We start from the raw sequence: 26,292 nt of genomic DNA, 5'->3' as shown, positions 1-26,292 counted from the left end.
AGATTGCTTTGGCTATTCGGGGTCTTTTGTATTTCCATACAAATTGTGAAATTTTTTGTTCTAGTTCTGTGAAAAATGCCATTGGTAGTTTGATAGGGATTGCATTGAATCTGTAGATTGCTTTTGGTGGAATAGTCATTTTCACAATGTTGATTCTTCCAATCCAAGAACATGGTATATCTCTCCATCTAGTTGTATCATCTTTAGTTTCTTTCCTCAGTGTCTTATAATTTTTTGCATACAGGTCTTTTGTCTCCTTAGGTAGGTTTATTCCTAGATATTTTCTTCTTTTTGTTGCAATGGTAAATGGGAGTGTTTTCTTAATTTCACTTTCAGATTTTTCATCATTAGTGTATAGGAATGCAAGAGATTTCTGTGCATTAATTTTGTATCCTGCTACTTTACCAAATTCATTGATTAGCTCTAGCAGTTTTCTGGTAGCAGCTTTAGGATTCTCTATGTATAGTACCATATCATCTGCAAACAGTGACAGCTTTACTTCTTCTTTTCCAATTTGGATTCCTTTTATTTCTTTTTCTTCTCTGATTGCTGTGGCTAAAACTTCCAAAACTATGTTGAATAATAGTGGTGAGAGTGGGCAACCTTATCTTGTTCCTGATCTTAGTGGAAATGGTTTCAGTTTTTCACCATTGAGGACGATGTTGGCTGTGGGTTTCTCATATATGGCCTTTATTATGTTGAGGAAAGTTCCCTCTATGCCTATTTTCTGCAGGGCTTTTATCATAAATGGGTGTTGAATTTTGTCGAAAGCTTTCTCTGCATCTATTGAGATGATCATATGGTTTTTCTCCTTCAATTTGTTAATATGGTGTATCACGTTGATTTATTTGCATATATTGAAGAATCCTTGCATTCCTGGAATAAACCCCGCTTGATTATGGTGTATGATCCCTTTAATGTGCTGTTGGATTCTGTTTGCTAGCATTTTTTTGAGGATTTTTGCATCTATGTTCATCAGTGATATTGGCCTGTAGTTTTCTTTCTTTGTGACCTCTTTGTCTGGTTTTGGAATCAGGGTGATGGTGGCCTCATAGAATGAGTTGGGGAGTATTCCTCCCTCTGCTATATTTTGGAAGAGTTTGAGAAGGATAGGTGTTAGCTCTTCTCTAAATGTTTGATAGAATTCTCCTGTGAAGTCATCTGGTCCTGGGCTTTTGTTTGTTGGAAGATTTTTTTTTTTTTTTTAATTTTATTTATTTATTTATGGCTGTTGTTGGGTCTTCGTTTCTGTGCGAGGGCTTTCTCTAATTGCGGCAAGCGGGGGCCACTCTTCATCGCGGTGCGCGGGCCTCTCACTATCGCGGCCTCTCTTGCTGCGGAGCACAGGCTCCAGATGCGCAGGCTCAGTAGTTGTGGCTCACGGGCCTAGTCGCTCCGCGGCATGTGGGATCTTCCCAGACCAGGACTCGAACCCGTGTCCCCTGCGTTGGCAGGCAGATTCTCAACCGCTGCGCCACCAGGGAAGCCCCTGTTGGAAGATTTTTAATCACAGTTTCAATTTCAGTGCTTGTGATTGGTCTGTTCGTATTTTCTATTTCTTCCTGGTTCAGTCTTGGCAGGTTGTGCATTTCTAAGCATTTGTCCATTTCTTCCAGGTTGTCCATTTTATTGGCATAGAGTTGCTTGTAGTAATCTCTCATGATCATTTGTATTTCTGCAGTGTCAGTTGTTACTTCTCCTTTTTCATTTCTAATTCTATTGATTTGAGTCTTCTCCCTTTTTTTCTTGATGAGTCTGGCTAATGGTTTATCAATTTTGTTTATCTTCTCAAAAAACCAGCTTTTAGTTTTATTGATCTTTGCTATCATTTCCTTCATTTCTTTTTCACTTATTTCTGATCTGATCTTTATGATTTCTTTCCTTCTGCTATCTTTGGGGATTTTTGTTCTTCTTTCTCTAATTGCTTTAGGTGCAAGGTTTGGTTGTTTATTCGAGATGTTTCCTGTTTCTTGAGGTAAGCTTGTATTGCTGTAAACTTCCCTCTTAGAACTGCTTTTGCTGCATCCCATAGGTTTTGGGTCATCGTGCCTCCATTGTCATTTGTTTCTAGGTATTTTTTGATTTCCCGTTTGATTTCTTCAGTGATCACTTCGTTATTAAGTAGTGTTTTGTTTAGCCTTCATGTGTTTGTATTTTTTACAGATCTTTTCCTGTAATTGATATCTAGTCTCATAGCATTGTGGTCGGAAAAGATACTTGATACAATTTCAATTTTCTTAAATTTACCAAGGCTTGATTTGTGACCCAAGATATGATCTATCCTGGAGAATGTTCCATGAGCACTTGAGAAAAATGTGTATTCTGTTGTTTTTGGATGAAATGTCCTATAAATATCAATTAAATCCATCTTGTTTAATGTATCATTTAAAGCTTGTGTTTCCTTATTTATTTTCATTTTGGATGATCTATCCATTGGTGAAAGTGGGGAGTTAAAGTCCCCTACTATGATTGTGTTACTGTCGATTTCCCTTTTTATGGCTGTTAGTATTTGCCTTATGTATTGAGGTGCTCCTATGTTGAGTGCATAAATATTTACAATTGTTATATCTTCTTCTTTGATAGATCCCTTGATCATTATGTAGTGTCCTTCTTTGTCTCTTGTAATAGTCTTTATTTTAAAGTGTATTTTGTCTGATAAGAGAACTGCTACTCCAGCTTTCTTTTGATTTCCATTTGCATGGAATATCTTTTTCCATCCCCTCACTTTCAGTCTGTATGTGTCCCTAGGTCTGAAGTGGGTCTCTTGTAGGCAGCATATATACGGGTCTTGTTTTTGTATCCATTCAGCCAGTCTGTGTCTTTTGGTGGGAGCATTTAATCCATTTACATTTAAGGTAATTATCGATATGTATGTTCCTATTCACATTTTATTAAATGTTTTGGGTTTGTTATTGTAGGTGTTTTCCTTCTCTTGTGTTTCTTGCCTAGAGAAGTTCCTTTAGCATTTGTTGTAAAGCTGGTTTGGTGGTGCTGAACTCTCTCTGCTTTTGCTTGTCTGTAAAGGTTTTAATTTCTCCATCAAATCTGAATGAGATCCTTGCTGGTTAGAGTAATCTTGGTTGTAGGTTTTTCTCCTTCATCACTTTAAATATGTCCTGCCACTCCCTCTGGTTTGCAGAGTTTCTGCTGAAAGATCAGCTGTTAACCTTATGGGGATTCCCTTGTGTGTTATTTGTTGTTTTTCCCTTGCTGCTTTTAATATGTTTTCTTTATATTTAATTTTTGATAGTTTGATTAACATGTGTCTTGGCATGTTTCTCCTTGGATTTATCCTGTATGGGACTCTCTGTGCTTCCAGGACTTGATTAACTATTTCCTTTCCCATATTAGGGAAGTTTTCAACTATAATCTCTTCAAATATTTTCTCAGTCCCTTTTTTTTCTCTTCTTCTTCTGGGACCCCTATAATTCAAATGTTGGTGTGTTTAATGTTGTCCCAGAGGTCTCTGAGACTGTCCTCAGTTCTTTTCATTCTTTTTTCTTTATTCTGCTCTGCAGTAGTTATTTCCACTATTTTATCTTCCAGGTCACTTATCCGTTCTTCTGCCTCAGTTATTCTGCTTTTGATCCCTTCTAGAGTATTTTTAGTTTCATTTATTGTGTTGTTCATCATTGCTTGTTTACTCTTTAGTTCTTCTACGTCCTTGTTAAATGTTTCTTGCATTTTGTCTATTCTATTTCCAAGATTTTGGATCATCTTTACTATCATTATTCTGAATTCTTTTTCAGGTAGACTGCCTATTACTTCTTCATTTGTTAGGTCTGGTGTGTTTTTACCTTGCTCCTTCATCTGCTGTGTGTTTTTCTGTCTTCTCATTTTGCTTATCTTACTGTGTTTGGGGTCTCCTTTTCGCAGGCTGCAGGTTCCTAGTTCCCGTTGTTTTTGGTGTCTGTCCCCATTGGCTAAGGTTGGTTCAGTGGGTTGTGTAGGCTTCCTGGTGGAGGGGACTAGTGCCTGTGTTCTGGTGGATGAGGCCGGATCTTGTCTTTCTGGTGGGCAGGTCCATGTCTGGTGGTGTGTTTTGGGGTGTCTGTGGCCTTATTATGATTTTAGGCAGCCTCTCTGCTAATGGATGGGGCTGTGTTCCTGTCTTGCTAGTTGTTTGGCATAGGGTGTCCAGCACTGTAGCTTGCTGGTCGTTGAGTGATGCTGGGTCTTGGTGTTGAGATGGAGATCTCTGGGAGATTTTCGTCATTTGGTATTACATGGAGCTGGGAGGTCTCTTGTGGACCAGTGTCCTGAGGTTGTCTCTCCCACCTCAGAGGCACAGCTCTGATGCCTGGCTGGAGCACCAAGAGTCTTTCATCCACATGGTTCAGAATAAAAGGGAGAAAAAATAGAAAGAAAGAGGATAAAATAAAATGAAGTAAGATAAAATAAAATAAAATAATTAAAATAAAAAATAATTATTACCAAAAAAAATTTTTTAAGTAAAAAGAAGGAAAAAAAAAACAACGGATGGACAGAACCCTAGGACAAATTGTGAAAGCAAAGCTGTACAGACAAAATCTCAGACAGAAGCATACACATACACATTCACAAAAAGAGGAAAAGGAGAAAATATATCTTGCTCCCAAAGTCCACCTCCTCAATTTGGGATGATTCATTGTCTCTTCAGGTATTCCACAGACGCAGGGTACATCAGGTTGATTGTGGAGCTTTAATCCGCTGCTCCTGAGGCTGCTGGGAGAGATATCCCTTTCTGTTCTTTGTTCGCACAGCTCCCGGGGTTCAGCTTTGGATTTGGACCCGCCTCTGCGTGTAGGTCGCCTGAGGACGTCTGTTCTTCGCTCAGACAGGACGGGGTTAAAGGAGCAGCTGCTTCAGGGGCTCTGGCTCACTCAGGCCGGGGGGAGGGAGGGGTACGGATGTGGGGCAAGCCTGCCGCGGCAGAGGCCGGCGTGAAGTTGCACCAGCCTGAGGCGCACCGTGCATTCTCCTGGGGAAGTTGTCCCTGGATCACGGGACCCTGGCAGTGGCGGGCGGCACAGGCTCCCGGAGGGTCAGTGTGGATAGTGACCTGTGCTTGCACACAGGCTTCTTGGTGGTGGGAGTAGCAGCCTTAGCATCTCATGCCCGTCTCTGGTGTCCGCGCTGATAGCCGTGACTCACGCCCGTCTCTGGAGCTCATTTAGGTGGTGCTCTGAATCCCCTCTCCTCGTGCACCAGGAAACAAATAGGCACGAAAAAGTCTCTTGTCTCTTCGGCAGCTCCAGACTTTTCCAGGACTCTCTCCCAGCTAGCTGTGGTGCACTAACCCCTTCAGGCTGTGTTCACGCCACCAACCCCAGTCCTCTCCCTGGGATCCGACCAAAGCCCGAGCCTCAGCTCCCAGCCCCCGCCCGCCCCGGCGGGTGAGCAGACAAGCCTATTGGGCTGGGGAGTGCTGGTCGGCACTGCTCCTCTGTGCGGGAATCTCTCTGCTTTGCCTTCTGCACCCCTGTGGCTGCGCTCTCCTCCGTGGCTCCGAAGATTCCCCCCCGCCACCCGCAGTCTCCACCCACGAAGGGCCTTCCTAGTGTGTGGAGAACTTTCCTCCTTCACAGCTCCCTCCCACTGGTGCAGGTCCCGTCCCTATTCTTTGTCTCTGTTTTTTCTTTTTTCTTTTGCCCTACCCAGGTACGTGGGGAGTTTCTTGCCTTTTGGGAGGTCTGAGGTCTTCTGCCAGTGTTCAGTGGGTGTTCTGTAGGAGCAGTTCCACGTGTAGATGTATTTCTGATGTATCTGTGGGGAGGAAGGTGATCTCTGTGTCTTACTCTTCCGTCATTTTCTCCTACTCTCCCTTTATGTATTCTTTTAATTTTTTTTTTTAACTCATTTGCGGTTTTGTTTTTTTTTTTAATTTATTTATTTATTTTTGGCTGTGTTGGGTCTTCGTTTCTGTGCGAGGGCTCTCTCCAGTTGCGGCAAGCAGGGACCACTCTTCATTGCGGTGTGCGGGCCTCTCACCATCGTGGCCTCTCTTGTTGCGGAGCACAGGCTCCAGACGTGCAGGCTCAGTAGTTGTGGTTCACGGGCCTAGTTGCTCTGCGGCATGTGGGATCCTCCCAGACCAGGGCTTGAACCCGTGTCCCCTGCACCAGCAGGCAGACTCCCAACCACTGTGCCACCAGGGAAGCCCCTTTATGAATTCTTAATACAAGTTCTATGTCAGATACATGTGACATATATATGAATATAATATATAATTGTGATATATACTATAATATGTATTTTATATATAATATATATTATATATACACAATCTCCCAATGTGTAGCTTGCCTTTTCATTTTCTTAATGCTTTTGGAGAGCAGAAGCTTTTAATATTGATGAAGGGCATTTTATAAAATTTTTTCTTCTACAAGTTGTGTTTTTTATTCTTATTTATCACTCCATTTGAAATTATTTTGTTATCCATTATTTATTTTGAAGTGTGATTGTTTAGACTCCAAATACATGATGTTTTGTTATTTTTTTGTTTTTATTTCTAATTTAATATAATTTTAATAAGGAAATATTCAATGAAGCCATTTTTTAAACATCTTTATTGGATCATAATTGCTTTACAATGTTGTGTTCGTTTCTGCTGTATAACAACGTGATCCGCTCCCTCTTGCGTCTCCCTCCCATCCTCCCTATCCCACCCCTCTAGGTGGTCACAAAGCACAGAGCTGATCTCCCTGTGCTATGTGGATGCTTCCCACTAGCTACCTATTTTACATATGGTAGAGTATATATGTCCATGCCACTCTCTCAATTCATCCCAGCTTACCCTTCCACCTCCCCGTGCCCTCAAGTCCATTCTCTACGTCTGCATCTTTATTCCTGTCTTGCCCCTAGGTTTTTCAGAACCATTTTTTTTAATTCCATAAATATATGTGTTAGCATATGGTATTTGTTTTTCTCTTTCTGACTTACTTCCCTCTGTGTGACAGACTCTAGGTCCATCCACCTCACTACAAATAACTCAATTTCGTTTCTTTTTATGGTTGAGTAATATTCCATTGTATATATGTGCCACATCTTCTTTATCCATTCATCTGTCGATGGACACTTAGGTTGTTTCCATGTCTTGGCTATTGTAAATAGAGCTGCAATGAACATTGTGGTACATGACTCTTTTTGAATTATGGTTTCCTCAGGGCATATGCCCAGTAGTGGGATTGCTGGGTTGTATGGTAGTTCTATTTTAAGTTTCTTAAGGAACCTCCATACTGTTCTCCATAGTGGCTGTATCAATTTACATTCCACCAACAGTGCAAGAGGATTCCCTTTTCTCCATACCCTCTCCAGCATTTATTGTTTGTAGATTTTTTTGGTGATTGCCATTCTGACCAGTGTGAGGTGATACCTTATTGTAGTTTTGATTTGCATTTCTCTAATGATTAGTGATGTTTAGCATCTTTTCATGTGTTTGTTGGCAATCTGTATATCTTCTTTGGAGAAATGTCTATTTAGGTCTTCTGCCCATTTTTGGATTGGGTTGTTTGTTTTTTTGATACTGAGCTGCGTGAGCTGCTTGTATATTTTGGAGATTAATCCTTTGTTGTTTGCTTCATTTGCAAATATTTTCTCCCATTCTGAGGGTCTTCTTTTCGTCGTGTTTATGCTTTCCTTTGCTGGGTAAAAGCTTTTAAGTTTCACTAGCTCCCATTTGTTTATTTTTGTTTTTATTTCCATTTCTCTAGGAGATGGGTCAGAAAGGATCTTGCTGTGATTTATGTCATAGAGTGTTCTGCCTATGTTTTCCTCTAAGAGTTTGATAGTGTGTGGCCTTATATTTAGGTCTTTAATATATTTTGAGTTTATTTTTGTGTATTGTGTAAGGGAGTGTTCTAATTTCATTCTTTTACATGTAGCTGTCCAGTTTTCCCAGCACCACTTATTGAAGAGGCTGTCATTACTCCAATGTATATTCTCATCTCCTTTATCAAAGAAAAGGTGACCATATGTGCGTGGGTTTATCTCTGGGTTTTCTATCCTGTTCCACTGATCTATATTTCTATTTTTGTGCCAGTACCATACTGTCTTGATTACTGTAGCTTTGTTGTATAGTCTGAAGTCAGGAAGCCTGATTGCTCCAGCTCTGTGTTTCTTTCTCAAGATTGCTTTGGCTATTTGGGGTATTTTGTGTTTCTATACAAATTGTGAAATTTTTTTGTTCTAGTTCTGTGAAAAATGCCATTGGTAGTTTGATAGGGATTGCATTGAATCTGTAGATTGCTTTTGGTGGAATAGTCATTTTCACAATGTTGATTCTTCCAATCCAAGAACATGGTATATCTTTCCATATGTTTGTATCATCTTTAATTTCTTTCCTCAGTGTCTTATAGTTTTCTGCATACAGGTCTTTTGTCTCCTTAGGTAGGTTTATTCCTAGGTATTTTATTCTTTTTGTTGCAATGGTAAATGGGAGTTTTTCCTTAATTTCTCTTTCAGATTTTTCATCATTAGTGTACAGGAATGCAAGATATTTCTGAGCATTAACTTTGTATCCTGCTACTTAACCAAATTCATTGATTAGCTCTAGTAGTTTACTGGTAGCATCTTTCGCATTCTCTATGTATAGTATCATGTCATCTGCAAACAGTGACAGTTTTACTTCTTTTCCAATTTGTATTCCTTTTATTTCTTTTTCTTCTCTGATTGCCATGGCTAGGGCTTCCAAAACTATGTTGAATAATAGTGGTGATTGCATTGAATCTGTGGATTGCTTTGGGTAGTAGAGTCATTTTCACAATGTTGATTCTTCCAATCCAAGAACATGGTATATCTCTCCATCTATTTGTATCATCTTTAGTTTCTTTCATCAGTGTCTTATAATTTTCTGCATACAGGTCTTTTGTCTCCTTAGGTAGGTTTATTCCTAGATATTTTCTTCTTTTTGTTGCAATGGTAAATGGGAGTGTTTTCTTAATTTCACTTTCAGATTTTTCATCATTAGTGTTTAGGAATGCAAGAGATTTCTGTGCATTAATTTTGTATCCTGCTACTTTACCAAATTCATTGATTAGGTCTAGCAGTTTTCTGATAGCAGCTTTAGGATTCTCTATGTACAGTATTATGTCATCTGCAAACAGTGACAGTTTTTCTTCTTCTTTTCCGATTTGGATTCCTTTTATTTCTTTTTCTTCTCTGATTGCTGTGGCTAAAACTTCCAAAACTATGTTGAATAATAGTGGTGAGAGTGGGCAACCTTGTCTTGTTCCTGATCTTAGTGGAAATGGTTTCAGTTTTTCACCATTGAGGACAATGTTGGCTGTGGGTTTGTCATATATGGCCTTTATTATGTTGAGGAAAGTTCCCTCTATGCCTACTTTCTGCAGGGCTTTTATCATAAATGGGTGTTGAATTTTGTCGAAAGCTTTCTCTGCATCTATTGAGATGATCATATGGTTTTTCTCCTTCAGTTTGTTAATATGGTGTATCACGTTGATTGATTTGCATATATTGAAGAATCCTTGCATCCTTGGAACAAACCCCACTTGATCATGGTGTATGATCCCTTTAATGTGCTGTTGGATTCTGTTTGCTAGTATTTTGTTGAGGATTTTTGCATCTATGTTCATCAGTGATATTGGCCTGTAGTTTTCTTTTTGTGTGACATCTTTGTCTGGTTTTGGTATCAGGGTGATGGTGGCCTCGTAGAATGAGTGTGGTAGTGTTCCTCCGTCTGCTATATTTTGGAAGAGTTTGAGAAGGATAGGTGTTAGCTCTTCTCTAAATGTTTGATAGAATTCTCCTGTGAAGGCATCTGGTCCTGGGCTTTTGTTTGTTGAAAGATTTTTAATCGCAGTTTCAATTTCAGTGCTTGTGATTGGTCTGTTTATATTTTCTGTTTCTTCCTGGTTCAGTCTCAGAAGGTTGTGCCTTTCTAAGAATTTGTCCATTTCTTTCAGGTTGTCTATTTTATTGGCACATAGTTGCTTGTAGTAGTCTCTCATGATCCTTTGTATTTCTGTGGGGTCAGTTGTTACTTCTCCTCTTTCATTTCTAATTCTATTGATTTGAGCCTTCTTCCTTTTTTTCTTGATGAGTGTGGCTAATGGGTTGTCAATTTTGTTTATCTTCTCAAAGAACCAACTTTTAGTTTTATTGATCTTTGCTATTGTTTCATTCATTTCTTTTTCATTTATTTCTGATCTGATCTTTATGATTTCTTTCCTTCTGCTAAATTTGGGGTTTTTTTGTTCTTCTTTCTCTAATTGCTTTAGGTGTAAGTTAGGTTGTGTATTTGAGATGTTGCTTGTTTCTTGAGGTAGGATTGTATTGCTATAAACTTCCCTCTTAGAACTGCTTTTGCTGCACCCCATAGGTTTTGGGTCGTCGTGTTTTCATTGTCATTTGTTTCTAGGTATTTTTTGATTTCCTCTTTGATTTCTTCAGTGATCTCTTGGTTATTTAGTAGCATATTGTTTAGCCTCCATGTGTTTGTACATTTTACAGTTTTTTTCGTGTAATTGATATCTACTCTCATAACATTGTTGTTGGAAAAGATACTGGATATGATTTCAATTTTCTTCAATTTACCAAGGCTTGATTTGTGACACAAGGTGTGATCTATCCTGGAGAATGTTCCGTGCACACTTGAGAAGAAAGTGTATTCTGTTGTTTTTGGATGGAATGTCCTAAAAATATCAGTTAATCCATCTTGTTTAATGTGTCATTTAAATCTTGTGTTTCCTTATTTATTTTCATTTTGGATGATCTGTCCATTGGTGAAAGTGGGGTGTTATTAAAGTCCCCTAGTATGATTATGTTACTGTCAGTTTCCCCTTTTATGGCTGTTAGCATTTGCCTTTCATATTGAAGTACTCCTGCTTTGGGTGCATAAATATTTACAATTCCTATATCTTCTTCTTGGATTGATCCCTTGATCATTATGTAGTGTCCTTCTTTGTCTCTTGTAATAGTTTTTATTTTAAAGTCTATTTTGTCTGATATGAGAATTACTACTCCAGTTTTCTTTCGATTTCCATTTGCATGGAATACATTGTTCCATCCCCTCACTTTCAGTCTGTATGTGTCCCTATGTCTGAAGTGGGTCTCTTGTAGACAGCATATATACGGGTCCTGTTTTTTTATCCATTCAGCCAGTGTATGTCTTTTGGTTGGAGCATTTAATCCATTTACATTTAAGGTAGTTATCGATATGTATGTTCCTATTACCATTTTCTTAATTGTTTTGGGTTTGTTATGTAGGTCTTTTCCTTCTCTTGTGTTTCCTGCCAAGAGAAGTTCCTTTAGCATTTGTTATAGAGCTGGTTTGGTGGTGCTGAATTCTCTTAACTTTTTCTTGTCTGTAAAAGTTTAAATTTCTCCATTGAATCTGAATGAGATCCTTGCTGGGTAGAGTAATCTTGGTTATAAGTTTTTCCTTTTCATCACTTTAAGTATGTCCTACCACTCCCTTCTGGCTTGTAGAGTTTCTGCTGAAAGATCAGCTGTTAACCTTATGGGGATTCCCTTGTATGTTATTTGTTGTTTTCCCTTTGCTGCTTTTAATATATTTTCCTTGTATTTAATTTTTGATAGTTTCATTAACATGTTTCTTGGCGTGTTTCTTCTTGGATTTATCCTGCATGGGACTCTGCGCTTCCTGGACTTGAGTGACTATTTCCTTTCCCATATTAGGGAAGTTTTCAACTATAATCTCTTCAAATATTTTCTCAGTCCCTTTCTTTTCCTCTTCTTCTTCTGGGACCCCTATAATTCAAATGTTGTTGCATTTAATGTTGTCCCAGAAGTCTCTGAGACTGTCCTCAATTCTTTTCATTCTTTTTTCTTTATTCTGCTCTGTGGTAGTTATTTCCACTATTTTATCTTCCAGGTCACTTATCCATTCTTCTGCCTCAGTTATTATGCTATTGATTCCTTCTAGAGAATTTTTAATTTCATTTATTGTGTTGTTCCTCTCTGTTTGTTTGCTCTTTAATTCTCCTAGGTCCTTGTTAAATGTTTCTTGTATTTTCTCCATTCTATTTCCAAGATTTTGGATCATCTTTACTATCATTACTCTGAATTCTTTTTCAGGTAGACTGCCTATTTCTTCTTCATTTGTTTGGTCTGGTGGGTTTTTACCTTGCTCCTTCATCTGCTGGGTATTTCTCTGTCTTCTCATTTTGCTTACTTATTGTGTTTGGGGTCTCCTTTTTGCAGCCTGCAAGTTCGTAGTTCCTGTTGTTTTTTTGTGTCTGCCCCCAGTAGATAAGGTTGGTTCAGTTGGTTGTGTAGGCTTCCTTGTGGAGGGGACTGGTTTCCTGTGTTCTGGTGGATGAGGCTGGATCTTGTCTTTCTGGTGGGCAGGACCATGTCCAGTGGTGTGTTTTGGGATGTCTGTGAATTTATTATGATTTTAGGCAGACTCTCTGCTGATGGGTGGGGTTGTGTTCCTGTCTTTCTAGTTGTTTAGCATGGGGTGTCCAGCACTGCAGCTTGCTGGTCATTGAGTGGAGCTGGGTCTTAGTGTTGAGATGGAGTTCTCTGGGTGAACTCTCGCCGATTGATATTACGTGGGGCCGGGAGGTCTCTCTGGTGGTCCAATTTCCTGAACTCGGCTCTCCCACCTCAGAGGCACCAGCCTGACACCTGGCCAGAGCACCAAGATCCTGTCAGCCACACGGCTCAGAAGAAAAGGGAGAAAAAAAAGAAGGAAAGAAAAATAAAATAAATAAAGTTTTTAAAATAAAAAATATTATTAAAATAACAATATTTTTTAAGTAATTTAAAAAAAAAGAAGAAAGCAACCAAACTAATAAACAAATCCATCAGTGATAGCACTAAAAATGATACTAAGTTAAACATAAAAATCAAAAACTAGTCAGTCACATACAGCAAACCCAAAGTCTACAGTTGCTCCCAATGTCCACCACCTCAATTTTGGGATGATTCATTGTCTAATCAGGCATTCCACAGATGCAGGGTACATCAACTGATTGTGAAGATTTAATCTGCTGCTCCTGAGGCTGCACAGAGAAATTTCCGTTTCTCTTTGTCCGCACAGCTCCTGGGTTTCAGCTTTGGATTTGGCCCTGCCTCTGCATGTAGGTCACACTCTGGCATCTGTTCTTCACCCACACAGGAGGGGGTTAAAGGAGGGCTGATTAGGGGGCTCTGGCTCACTCAGGCCGGGGGAGAGAGGGGTATAGAATGCGGCACAAGCCTGCGGCAGCAGAGGCCAGTGTGACATTGCAACAGCCTGAGGTGCGCCATGTGTTCTCCTGGGGAAACTGTCCCTGGATCACGGGACCCTGGCAGTGGTGGGCTGCACAGGCTCCTGGGAGGGGAGGTGTGGATAGTGACCCGTGCTTGCACACAGGCTTCTTGGTGGCTGCAGCAGCAGCCTTAGCATTTCATGCCCGTCTCTGGTGTCTGCGCTGATAGCCGTGGCTCACACCTGTCTCTGAAGCTCTTTTAGGCAGTGCCCTGAATCTCCTCTCCTCGTGCACCCCGAAACAACAGTCTCTTGACTCTTAGGAAGTTCCAGACTTTTTCCCGGACTCCCTCCTGGTTAGCTGTGGCACATTAGCCCCTTCTGGCTGTGTTCATGCAGCCAACCCCTGTCCTCTCCCTGGGATCTGACCTCCGAATCCCGAGCCTCAGCTCCCAGCCCCCACCCGTCCCGGCGGGTGAGCAGACAAACCTCTCAGGCTGGTGAGTGCTGGTTGGCCCCGATCCTCTTTGTGGGAATCTCTCCGCTTTGCCCCCTGCAGCCCTATTGCTGCACTCCCCTCCATGGCTCCAAAGCTTCCTCCAAGCCCACTCCTGCCTCCACCAGTGAAGGGGCTTCTTAGTGCGTGGAAACTTTTCCTCTTTCACAGCTCCCTCCCAGAGGTGTAGGTCCCCTCCCTATTTTTTTGTCTCTGTTTTTTCTTTTTCCCTACCCAGCTACGTGGGGAGTTTCTTGTCTTTGGGGAGGTCTGAGGTCTTCTGCCAGCATTCAGTAGGTGTTCTTTAGGAGTTGTTGCACATTTAGATGTATTTTTGATGTATTTGTGGGGGGGAAGGTGATATTCACATCTTACTCCTCCGCCATCTTGAAGGTCCTCTCAATGGTGGATGCCATTTTTAAATTTTTTGACATTTACTTTACAATGCGCTTCAATTTATGTATATGTTCCAAGAGTTGAATTTAAGATTTTGATTTTATTTATTAAATTCAGTTTGTTACTTTTGTTTTTGAATCTTCTATCTCCTTAATAGCATTTTGTCTGTTTGATCTATTAATTACAAAGAAAGATGTGTTGAAATTTCCAATGTCGCTGGTAGATATTTAAATTTCTTACTGTAGAACTAGCAATTTTTGCTGTATATAGTTTTAGGCTACGTTGTGAGATATAGAATTAGTATAACCTTCTGGTTAATTGAATCTTTATCACAATCCTATCTGATGCTATCTAGCTTTTAACTGATAAATTTAGTCATTTATGTTTATTATAACTATTAACATGTCTGTTTGTCCTGATTTTATTATGTCTTTCTATTTTCTTTTTTGATTAACTGATTGGTTGTGTTTTTTTTTCTTGATAGTGATTTGGAAATTATACACTCTTTCTGGTTTTTTTAGTGGTTACTATTGAAATTTTAGCATACATACTTACGGTGACAAGACCTAAATTTAACCACCATCTCTAATTCCCTCTTAGACAAATCAAGAACCTTAGAAATTTCTAATGGTAATAACCCTGCATCTAGGTTGCATGCCAATTTTGAAAGTAGAGTATTTTAGCTCTACTTTAAATTATTTTTAAATTCACATATTATATGCTGTTGTTTTGTAGAGTCATATTTGTTCAGATTTACCTACCTGTTTGCCAGTGTGTTTGCTTGCCAATTCTTCTTGCATCTAAGACCTCTTTTCTGGTGTCAATTTTCTTCTTCCTCCTGAAGTACTATGCTTTAGAAGTTCCTTTGGTTAAGTAAGGTCTATTGGTGGTAAACTCTGTTTTTGTTAATTTGAAAATTATTTTATTTCATTTTCATTCTTGAAAGAAATTTCAGGATACAGAATTCTAGATTGAGTTCTAATGCCCCCACCCCCCAATATCCTCTGGCTTCTGTTAGTCCAATTGCCATCATCTGTCTTTTCTCTCTTGATGTTCTTAAGATCTCTGTCTTTGGCATTCTGATGATTCTCTTCAAAACGTCTAGGTGTGTCTGGGTTAGACAGAATGCCATGTTCTAAACCCATAAGTTCAGAATGTGGGTGGAGATGGAGAAGGTGTAGGAGAGAAGGTTAGAATGCCATGTTCTAAACCCATAAGTTCAGAATGTGGGTAGAGATGGAGAAGGTGTAGGAGAGAAGGTTAAATAAGGATCAAGTCCTGAAGAGGTAGTTAGTTTTTGTATTAAATTATAGATATTAATTGCCTTTTATGTGATTGACCTTTTTTCCACAAGACAAATACAGGGCATTAATTTAGTATTCTAGTTAATTTGGTTCAGATGGAGAATTTACAATGTGCATAAGGAAATATGGTATTCAAAAAGGGTATGTGTATAGAGAAAAATGTTTGAGCTTTGGGCTAGTAAATTGGAATACGGATGATACCTACTTGGGAAGATTTCTTAGAGGAGGTATTTCTTGATCTAAGATTTAATGAGATAGGCAGTGGGAAGAAAAGTGACATTCCTTGAGGGTAGTAATGCAGACAACCCTAAATGTGGGGCTAAGGAGGCTGTTGAACATTACAAAGAAGTCCCAGCCAGGGGACCTACTGTAGGAGATGTGATCTGCTCCCCCAGGTGGTGATTTTGTGCCCCTTCACTGGCATCCAGCAGACCTTCCCTTGCAGCAACTGGCTGGATGAGAAGAAGGCAGATGGGCTGATCGAGAGGCAGCTCTACGAGATGGTGTCTCTCAGGAAGAAGAGGCTGAAAAGTAGGTGGAGGGGCCCAGAGCCAGCAAAGGCCAGGATGTCAAACCACTGGGCACTCCTTCTTCTCAATTCTCCTCTGGAAAGGAAGGGAAAGGGTCCCCCAGGGACCTCAGTTCTCCAAGGTACAGACCACACAGAGTTACAGACGTGGCACCAAGGCTGATACTCCAGCAGCCCCAAATCATTAAGTTGCTGTGATGGGCTGGTTGTTAAACTGAATGGTTGAATACAGTGCACTCTGAATGCACAGGGTGGGTGCAGTCAACTCTTCCCCCTATTTAAAACATACTAATAGACTCTCACCATTAAAAGGAACATTAAGGCACACTCTTTCAAATAGCAAGGAATCCTTGACTTCCCAAATTTAGTATTTGTTATAATGGGTTTCTGAGAGTAGGACACACCTGTATACAACCTGCACTTCAGTCCTGATCACCTTTGATTTGCTTGTCTTCCCCACTGGTAGCTTGAAAATCTCTTCACTTTTGAAGTTTATGGTACAACTTGACCTGTCTCTGCAGAATTCCCATGGTCCCTGTGGGTCTGGACGACCGACTTGAAGAAAGCTGGTACCAACTCTCCTATCTTCATCCAGATTTATGGGCAGAAGGGGCGGACAGATGAGATTCTCCTGAATCCCAACAACAAGTGGTTCAAACCTGGAATAATTGAGAAATTTAGGGTAGGAAGTGTGACAGAGTGGGAGGGAAGAAGGAGGAAGGGGTGTAAGAAGCATTTGTCATGGGATTCTGGTTTTCTAAGCCAGGTTTGGATCAAGTTTGAAGATAAAAAGGTAAAATAGAGTCCCTAGACCCCTGCAAGGAATGCCACATTTAATGTATGGGCAATGTACTGATGGGGTGCAGTTTAGATCTGGCCCTTCATCTGAATCAAACAGTCCAGAACCAAGCATGGGAGAAGAAGCAAGTATGTAATGGCTTTGGACATTCAGGAGCCTGGTGACTTGGGGAATCATTGTAGAGCAGAGACCCTGAGCACAGTTAGTGTCACACCAACCAATGTGGACTGAATTAGAGAGTGAGGAACAAATTTAAAGGAAAGTATACATTTTGGAACATTTAAAAAGAAATTCAGCTTTAAATTTTCAGTATGTATATAAGCAGAGCAAGGCTTGTTTTGTCAACGGAAGTGCAGCTCTGACCTTTAGGTAAGAATAATTTGTAATTTGCAGCTCTCTTCTCAGAGCACCCCGTTGGCGCTTCTATTATACCTTCAGTTCATTGCTCTTTATGTATTTGTCTTCCTGGCTAGACTTTGAGCCCCTAGGGAAAAGGCATGACCACTGTATTGATCTTTTTGTCTGTTTCAGTGCCCAGCAGAGTCCTGAGGCCGTGGGCCTGTGCTAATTTGCAGGGCTGCCATATGGATTTTGTAATTGAAAGCTTATTGCTTGGAAGATTTTATTTAGTCTGGATCCTACTGTGGGTCAGTTATTTTTGTTCAGTTTCACCAGCCCAGACTGAACCTTAGCTCTACATGGCTGTCTCTCCCTCATGTGCCGTTGGTTAAAAGAGCACAAGAAGATAGAATATATGAGGGTGGTTTGAAGCAAACCCACCCTTGATGCTGAAGAAACAGCTCAAAGTGGGTACCCTCCTGGCAGGGGGTCAGCTATGAGGATAAACACATTTCACTTGGTTCTGTCCACTCATACCTTGTTATCTCTCACCATAGATTGAGCTCCCAGACCTCGGCAGGTTTTATAAGATTCGGGCATGGCATAATAAAAGGAGTCCTGGTTCTGGATGGCATTTAGAAAGGGTGAGATGTACCATCTTGGGGGTTAGAAGGTGGTTGGGAGAGGAACCAAAATGGTCTCTTTCTAATGACCTTGTCTTGTTAGTTTGCCTTTATCTGTTGGGAGTGTGGGTGGGGAAGGGTTGTAGTGAGACCTAAATTTGGACACATGACACATGGACTTCCTGATGCGGACAGGACTTCCAAAGTAGACTAAGAAGTTGCTTAGGTTGCAGCAGGCTTGCACTGTGTCCTAATCACCTGGCTGCTAGGCAACTGTGGGTCTCCAGGGGACCAGAGGGATAAATATTAATCTGGCACTCCATCTTCCACAAGAGTCATCCCTAGGGGACGGCCTTGTCCTCCTTGAGATGAACTAGCAGAACGGGAACCTCAAGGCATATCTCTGGTACACCCACTTGCTCACTCCAGGGCTTCATTCCAGATGACCCTGATGAACACTCTGACCAAGGACAAGTATAACTTCAACTGCAATCGCTGGCTGGATGCCAATGAGGATGACAATGAGATCGTTAGGGAAATGACTGCTGAGGGTCCAACAGTACGGAGGATAATGGGCAGTAAGTATTGACTGGCTCTCATCCTGGGGGAGGTAATGGAACTCTTACTTGGTGTGCCAATGGGTGTCTAGCCCATGAGCTGGTAGTCTTGTCCACTATGCATCATCAGGCTCCCTCTGAATGAGGAATGGGTTTAGAAAGTCCTAGACTCAAGACCGGCTTGTAGGAACCATCTCCAAGGCATGATGCTAAGGCTTTATGATGGGCATGGGTGAGAATGGGGAGATTTCTGGGTCTTCAGGTTGGCTATGAGGGGATGAGAAGAATCCACACTGAACAATATTTCTCCAGGCACTCCCTGAAATTAAAGGAAACATCCACTTCGAATTATGCATAAGATGGTCCTCAAAAAGGAAGGCTGGATCTGGGTTCTTATAGCCACACTTGACTGCTCCCTTATGAATCCTCTATTTCTTTTTGCGACTAGTAGAAGAGAGCTGAGCTTTTAATCTGGAGTCTAGCATCCACATTCAAAGAGGGAAAAGGAGATCATTTTGCCTCTAGGTTATACCACCAGAGTGCTGGCAAATACACGGCACATGTCCTAACCTTTTCCCTTGGCAGACATTACTGAGTAATCACAGCATTCTCTCCCATTTAGTCTGAAATGAGCTTCATAGCCCTCAATATAGCACTGCAAGCAAACATCAGCAATTGATCAGAATTGGCACTTAATATAATTAACCTATTTTCTATCCTTGTGGCTGTGCTTAATTTTTTTAAATAGTAAAATAACATTGCAAAATTACAAAAAGTAAATTACAATGTCACCCATAGTTCCAGTAGTCCTTCTAAGTATTTGGATAGTGTCACTTCTCAGGCATTTGCACACCCAGTAGAAGCTCTGTATATATATTTTTAAACAATTTGAACAGAGTTAAATACATAAAAACATAGAAACCCCAAACAGCAAATATCTAAAAAGGGATCATCCTGTTAGTCTAATTAGGCAATGCTTGCAATTAGTACTATTTTATGATTCTTCTTCATTTTTAATTAAAATGGACTATGGAATTAATTAAAATGGACTAATTAAAATGGACTATGGAATATTTGTGTTCAAAGGTCCTTAAAATAGACTGATGCAGATAAGGAAACTGAGGAAGTTCTTGCCCTGTTTATACAGTTAGAGACAGAGTGAGACCTAGAACAAGATCTCCTGCCTCCTGGGTCAGCAAACTATACTCTGCCTTTTCACATTCAGCAGTAGTTTCTTTGGCAACAAGGCTATCATCTCCCTGTAAATATGATAAATAACATATGATTCCTGCCCACCCCCCAATTAGGACTCCATGTAACATGTATCCCACCAAGGCAGAAACACACCTGCTGTTACCTGATCTGCCCTCTTTATGTGCCAGAATTGAGCCTGCAGGTATGAACAATTGAAGAGATGGTCTTGGGATCTAACTGCTTTCTAAATCCTTCTAACCAGTTCTCATAATTTTAGCCCCTCACTCCCTATTTCTAAAGTTACCTGGTGCTGTCATTCCTGAGACATTTTGCAACCTTACTTCTCAAATTTCACAGCTGATAGCTCTGATCAATTCTCTCTGGTCTGTTAAGTCAGGGGACCTCAAACTTCAGCATTGTCACCTGAAGGGCTTCTTAAAACACAGATTGCTGGGGCTCACCCACAGATTTTCTAATTCAGTAGGTCTGGGGTGGGGAGCTCAGGAATTTGTCCAACAAATTTCTAAGGGCTGTCAGTGCTCCTGGTGCGGACCCACTGTGCTAAGTCACTGTGAAAAGCACACTTTTCTAGCTGTGCTCCAGCTTCTGAAATTTGGTTGCTGTTGTCTATATTCATCCCTTTCCCTGAGCCTTATTGGTGAAAATTTTTTGTTTGGTTAAATCTTTAAAATACCTGTATGCTATCGTTTTAGTGAGATATTTTTCAGAGAGAAAGCTGCCATTTTTACTTAAATGTCCAGGATGTTCTTTTACCTCCATCTCCTCCTTACCTTGACTGAAGCATGGCTCCCCTCCCCCCAAAACCCAGTTTTCCGTCCTCACAACTGTGGGGCTAGCGGGAGGGGGCATTCTCCTGACTCCCTCTGCCCTTTCGGCCTTGAGGCTCACACCACCCACCATGTGGCCTCTGCCCCAGCTCATTTCCATCTTCTGTTCACTCTGGACATGTTCCTCTTTTGCAAGGTGCCCCCTGGTCATTCTCTAGACCCCTCAACTCCTACCATTGTTCTAGGACAGTGAACTAGTCTGCTTGGGCTGCCATAACAAAATACCACAGACTGGGGGGCTGAAACAACATAAATTTATTTTCTCACAGTTCTGGAGGCTAGAAGCCCAAGATCAAGGTGTTGGCAGATTGGCTTTCTCCTGAGACCTCTCTCCTTGCCTTGAAAATGACCATCTTCTCGCTGTGTCCTCACATGATCTTTCCCCTGTGTGTGTGCTCATGTCTATGTCCTAATCTCTTCTTATAAGGACATCAATCATATTGGATTAGGGCCCACACATATGACCTCATTTTACTTTATTTACTTCTTTAAAGATCCTACTTCCAAATACATTGTGAGGTACTGGGGGGTTATGACTTCAACATATGGATTTGGTGGGGGGGACACAATTCAGCCCATAACAGATAGTGTCTCTGAAAGTATGCTCAAGGTCCCATTTATATAAAAATTGCCTAGAGTGTTTGTTAAAATGAAGATCCCTGGGCCCAATCCCAGATATACTGACTAGGCTCTCTGAGGGCTATGCCTGGTAATCGGTACTTTTATCAAGCACACCAAGTAATTATTGCGCATATCAAAACCTGAGAGCTTTTTTTCTGCTTCCATCAACGTCCATGTGGAAAACCCATTCATCCACGTGCTGGTCCTCATCCACTTTGCTCACCTCCACCTCCCTCCCATGCAACCAGCCACTCCCCAGTACCTCACTTGGGCTCATCCCACAAAGCTGCTCCTCTGAACTCTGACTCAGTCCCCACCTCTGACTCAGGCTCCTGCCCTCCCAGGCCTCTCATGACCTTGATGACACTCACACCACCCTTGAACTTGAACGCCATCCAGTTCCTTCCTCCCCACGTTTCTCCTGCTCTGTCAAGGACTTGTGGGTGTGTGGAGGATGTATTTCAGGGACAAGCCGTTAAGAAATCATCCAGGGGAAAGAAAAAGTGGTCCTGAAATTGGGCAGGGTTCAGGTAGACTGCGGAGGAGGACATAAATTCAAGAAACACTCTGAAGGTGGAACTGGTAGGAGTTGAATGAATGCTGTAGACACAGGAGGGAGGTAAACTTCCTGCTGAGCAAGATGGGAGAAACTTTGTTCAGGCATTTGAGCTAGGTCTTCCATGGTAGAGATTTGATAGATAAGGAGAGATCACGGTGGGAGGGGCGGGGAGGAAGAGCATTTCTATAGGTTACATACAAAAACACCCTTGAAACATTTTAAACAGTGTATAAGATATGGGGCTATCATAGCTGTCTTTTGTTTGTTTTTGCCTTCTGTGATACTATTAAAGAACAACTGCAATTTAAAAAAATTCTCTAATGACTAGTATTGGATTGAAGTGAGATAAGCTGGGACCTGGCACCATTTACTGGAGTGTTTGAACCTCTAGCAACAGAATACAAAGAAACTATAAGGGACTAAAAATAACTGCACACATAACTGCAGTTGGGGGCAATTATAAGATACAAAAAGACCACAAACCAACTGCCATTCCTGAGGTACCGGGAGCGAAAGCATAATCCCTGCACACAGCACCACCAAGGGTGTGGACAGACACCTAAGCCGCCCCTCCAGCCTGACCCACCGATCCGCCCCCACCCTCACCCCATTTAAGGGACCAGCTCGCCCTCCTCAGAGAGCAAGCAAGGGCACCTCTTACTTGTTTTCACTCCCTCGTGCTGTGGCACGAGTCCCAGTAAAGCTTTGCCTGAATTTCTCTTCTGGCCTCTTATCAATTTCTATTGATTAACGAGTTCAAGGACCCATGTCAGTGACAGAAGGGCTGTCTGTCCTGGCTATAAGGGCAGTTTAATGCCTTCTGGGGGTCCTTGGCAGTACTTTGGAGCCCATATCAACTCTAATTTCTTTCCCCCAACTGTTCTTTCTGGCCCACATAAATTCCTCTTGTTCTTGGAACACTCCCATGTCCTCACTCACCTCTACAGGAACTCAAATCTCCTTTTCTGGTCTGGATGCTTCTTTGTAACAGTAAATAGAGCTGGTGGCAACATCTCACTTCCCCAGTTGGTACCAAGGTATACCAAGGTATGATGTGCAGGGCTTCCTGAAAATCCCTTCAGTGGAGAGTCTTGGACTCATGTAAAATGAGTAAATACCAATTTAAAACCAATTCTCTAAGTTTGAAATTGTGTACTCCTAGTTTACTTAAAAAATAAGGGCCAGTCAAACAAGCAATTAACACCACATCTGAGAGCCAAGATGCCTTCGGGGGTGATTGCACTGATTAACACAGACCAGGAGACACAGACAAAACACTCAACAGCCCACAACTTATCTCCACCTTGCCTTTCCCTCAGGAGCTACGTGAGATAGTAAAACCAATGAGATCTGCATTCTCCACTGCATGCCCAGCAGAAGGGATTACATACCACTGATGAGTGGCAAGAGACCACTGGACTCAAGTGCTGAAAACTGTAACTTCTTGCTAATCAGGCTGAGCTGTAATTTTAAAATTAAAGTACAAGAGGCTCTAGTACTCACCCATCTGTTTAAAGTCTTTCACTGCCGATGGCTAATATAATTATTTTTAATTGTCCACAGACTTCTTGCCAGGAAGGTGCTTAGAACGTCAGTGGCAGGTGGGCTGGGAGTGGCCCCTAGAGAGAATTGGGACCCCTGACAATGTCCAGCCAATAGGACCTTCGAGCTCCTGAACAAAGGGGACTGGAATTCCCAGGCATAGAGATTTCTAAATTCCCTCATCAGCTTGCCTCTGGGAATGGCCTAATAGATACAGCCCAGAAAGGCAAAACCGAACTTCATCAAAAGTCAGAATGAAGTGAGACTGGTGCCCTCCCTTCCCTTTTGTGCTTCCACGTTTCAGTACTCACCCCAGTTAATGCTCTTTGTTCCTCTTACAGTAGTTAACACAGCCTATCATTGGGAGCTTAACACAAAAGCATCAGCTTTATTTATGCGAAGGCTAAAAGTTTAAAATATTTATCTTCTGAATTTTAACAGAGTTGATTGGAGAGGCAGCAGTGGTTGAATTTCAGGTGCTGTCCCTCTGAAGAGGCAGTGTTGGGGGCAGGAGACTCTTTACCAGCCCCATTCAGGCAGGTCTGTGGATAAGCAGTTATCCTTGACCTTTTCTTCTAACAAATGCTTTTGCTATAGACACTATATATTCAGACCCACATATTTAAAGGTCAAATTTAATTTTCAGATGTCTTCATATCTCCAAATAAAAATAGGTATATAACTGAAAAATTAAATTAAACTTACTGGTGATTTGTCTCATTCCTCATGTACTTTATATTCATTTTAGATGGACCACCAATGAGTAGTGTCCATTTTTAAAAACAGCTTTATTGAGGTATTCATTTTCCATACAATTCATTTACTTAAAGTATTCAGTGGCTTTTAGTATATTGATAGAGTCATGTATCCATGACCACTATCAAATTCCAGACCATTTTCATTGCATACCCATACCCATTAACACTCACACCCATTCCCCCACCTCACTCCTTATCTCTGTACTTACCCATCTGTTTAAACCAATAATCTATTTTTTGTCTCTATAGATTTGCTTGTTCTGGACGTTTCATATAAATGGAATCATTTAATATATGACTCTTTGTATCTGTTTCTTTCACTTAGCATAATGTTTTTAATGTCCATTCACCTTGTAGCCTGCATCTGTATTTCATTTCTTTTAAATGCTGAATAATATTTCACTGTATGGATATACCACATTCAACTGTTAATGGACATTTGGGTTGTTTCTACTTTTTGGCTATTATGAATAATGTGGCTATGAATATTCATGTAAAGTTTTTGTGTGGACATATGTTTTCAGTTCTCTTGGATATATACCTATGAGCTGAATTGCTGGCTGTATGGTAATGCTGTTTTGAGTTTTGAGAAACTATCATACTATTTTTCAAACAGCTGCACCATTTTGCATTTCCATCAGCAATGTATGAGAGTTCCAATTTCTCTACATCCTTGCCAACACTTGTTATTCTTCTTTATTATTCTTTTTTGCTATTGTTTTGGCTATTCTGGGTTCCTTGAAATTCCATATGTATTTTAGAGATGGCTTGTCAATTTCTACAAAGAAATCATTTAAGATTGTGATAGAGATTGCATTTTATCTGTAGATCAGTTTGGGAAGTATTGCCATCTTAACAATATTGTCTTCCAATCTCTGAACATCTTTAATTTCTTTCAACAGTTTTTTAGTTTTCAGAGCTTAAGTTTTTCACTTTTTTTTTTTACTGAGGTATAATTGACTTACAATGTTATATTTAGTTTCAGGTGTACAACATAATGATTCAATATTTGTATATATTGCAAAGTGATCACCACAGTAAGTCTAGTTAAAAGCCATCACAACACGTTGTTACATAATTTTTTTCTTGTGATGAGAACTTTTAAGATCTACTGTATTAGCATTTTCAAATATGCAATATAGTATTATTAACCATATTTGCCATGCTGTACATTACAACTCCATGACTTATTAATTGGTTTTCACTTGTTTTTTTAAAATTTATTCATAACTATTTTATTCTTTTTGATGTTATTTTGAATGGAAATGTTTTCTTAATTTTATTTTCAGATTGTTCATTGAAAGGTAATAGAAATACAGTTGATTTTGTTATATTGATCTTGTACTCCACAACTTTGCTGAAGTGTTATTAGTTCTAATAGTTTTTAGTGTATTCCTTATGATTTTCAATATACAAGATCATGTCATCCATGAAGAGAGATAGTTTTACTTCTTTCCAATCTGGATACCTAATTGCCTTGGCTAAAACCTCCAATACCATGTTGAATAGAAGTGGTGGGAGCAGAGATCCTTGTCTTGCTCCTGATCTTAGGGGGAAAGCATCCACTCTTTCACCATTAAATATGATGTCAGCTGTGGGTATTTCATAGATGACTTTTATGGGTTGATGAAGTTCCCTTTTATTCTTAGTTTGCTGATTTTTCATCAAGAAAGAGTGTTGAATTTTGTCAAATGCTTTTTCTGAGCCTATTGAGATGATCATGTGATTTTTGTTTTTTTATTCTATTGATATGATATATTACATTACTTGATTTTCAGAAATTTAACTTGTATCCCTGGGATAGATCCTACCTTGCCATGGTGTATAGTTCTTTTTTATGGGGCTGGATTTGTTTTGCTAATATTTTTTTGAGGATTTTTGCATCTGTATTCATAACATTGTTCTGTAGTTTTCTTTTCTTGTGGTATCTTTGTCTGGTTTTGGAGCAGGGATATGCTAGCCTCACAAAATGAGTTTGGAAGTATTTCCTTCTACTTTATTTGAGAAGAATTGGTATTAATTCTTCTTTACATGTTTGGTAAAATTCAGTAGTGAAGACATCTAGGCCTGGGTTTTTCTTCATGTGTAGTTTTCTAAATTCTGATTCAATCTTTTACTTGTTATAAATTTATTCATATTGTCTATTTCTTCTTGAGCCATCCTTTTACTCTCAACCTATTTGTGTCTGAATCTAAAGTGTGTCTCTTCCATATATCAGATAGTTAGATGCATTATTTATTCTGCCAATCTCTGTGTAATAAGGAATATGACTTCTTTTTCATATTTGACTGCTGACAGCTTTCCAGTTACACCAGTAGCTTTCTGCCTCATGTCTGGGCAATTTGGTAAGAAAGCCTGGATGCTCCCTTCCTTCACACTTGTGGAAAGTTCAAGCCATACAAGGACCCATGTGAAGAAAATCTCACCCCTTAACCACCATAAAATGTCAAACCAGTCATCCCTCTCTGCTGTCTCCAGCCATTTTTGGACCTGCTTGAGGGCCTATCATGCTCTCTCCAGAACTCCTCATTATGTGAATAATCATTTTATATTCACTCTTGGTACATGCGT

At 40.4% G+C, this 26,292-nt stretch overlaps 1 protein-coding gene across 2 annotated transcripts in view; it reads left to right on the top strand.

Annotated features, from left to right (window-relative positions):
* Positions 1–26,292, top strand: part of LOXHD1 (lipoxygenase homology PLAT domains 1) — a 220,700-nt gene that overhangs the window by 69,193 nt on the left and 125,215 nt on the right. For both annotated transcript variants that reach the window (XM_068563302.1, XM_068563301.1), the window contains exons 9-12: positions 15,748–15,883; positions 16,403–16,563; positions 17,577–17,663; positions 18,085–18,220. In XM_068563302.1, coding sequence (XP_068419403.1) covers positions 15,748–15,883; positions 16,403–16,563; positions 17,577–17,663; positions 18,085–18,220 — 520 coding nt within the window. The remainder of the gene's footprint in view (positions 1–15,747; positions 15,884–16,402; positions 16,564–17,576; positions 17,664–18,084; positions 18,221–26,292) is intronic.

This window comes from Eschrichtius robustus, chromosome 14 (genome assembly GCF_028021215.1).
Source record: "Eschrichtius robustus isolate mEscRob2 chromosome 14, mEscRob2.pri, whole genome shotgun sequence".
Classification (NCBI taxonomy): domain Eukaryota; kingdom Metazoa; phylum Chordata; class Mammalia; order Artiodactyla; family Eschrichtiidae; genus Eschrichtius; species Eschrichtius robustus.
This window is presented reverse-complemented; position numbering and strand designations above follow the sequence as displayed.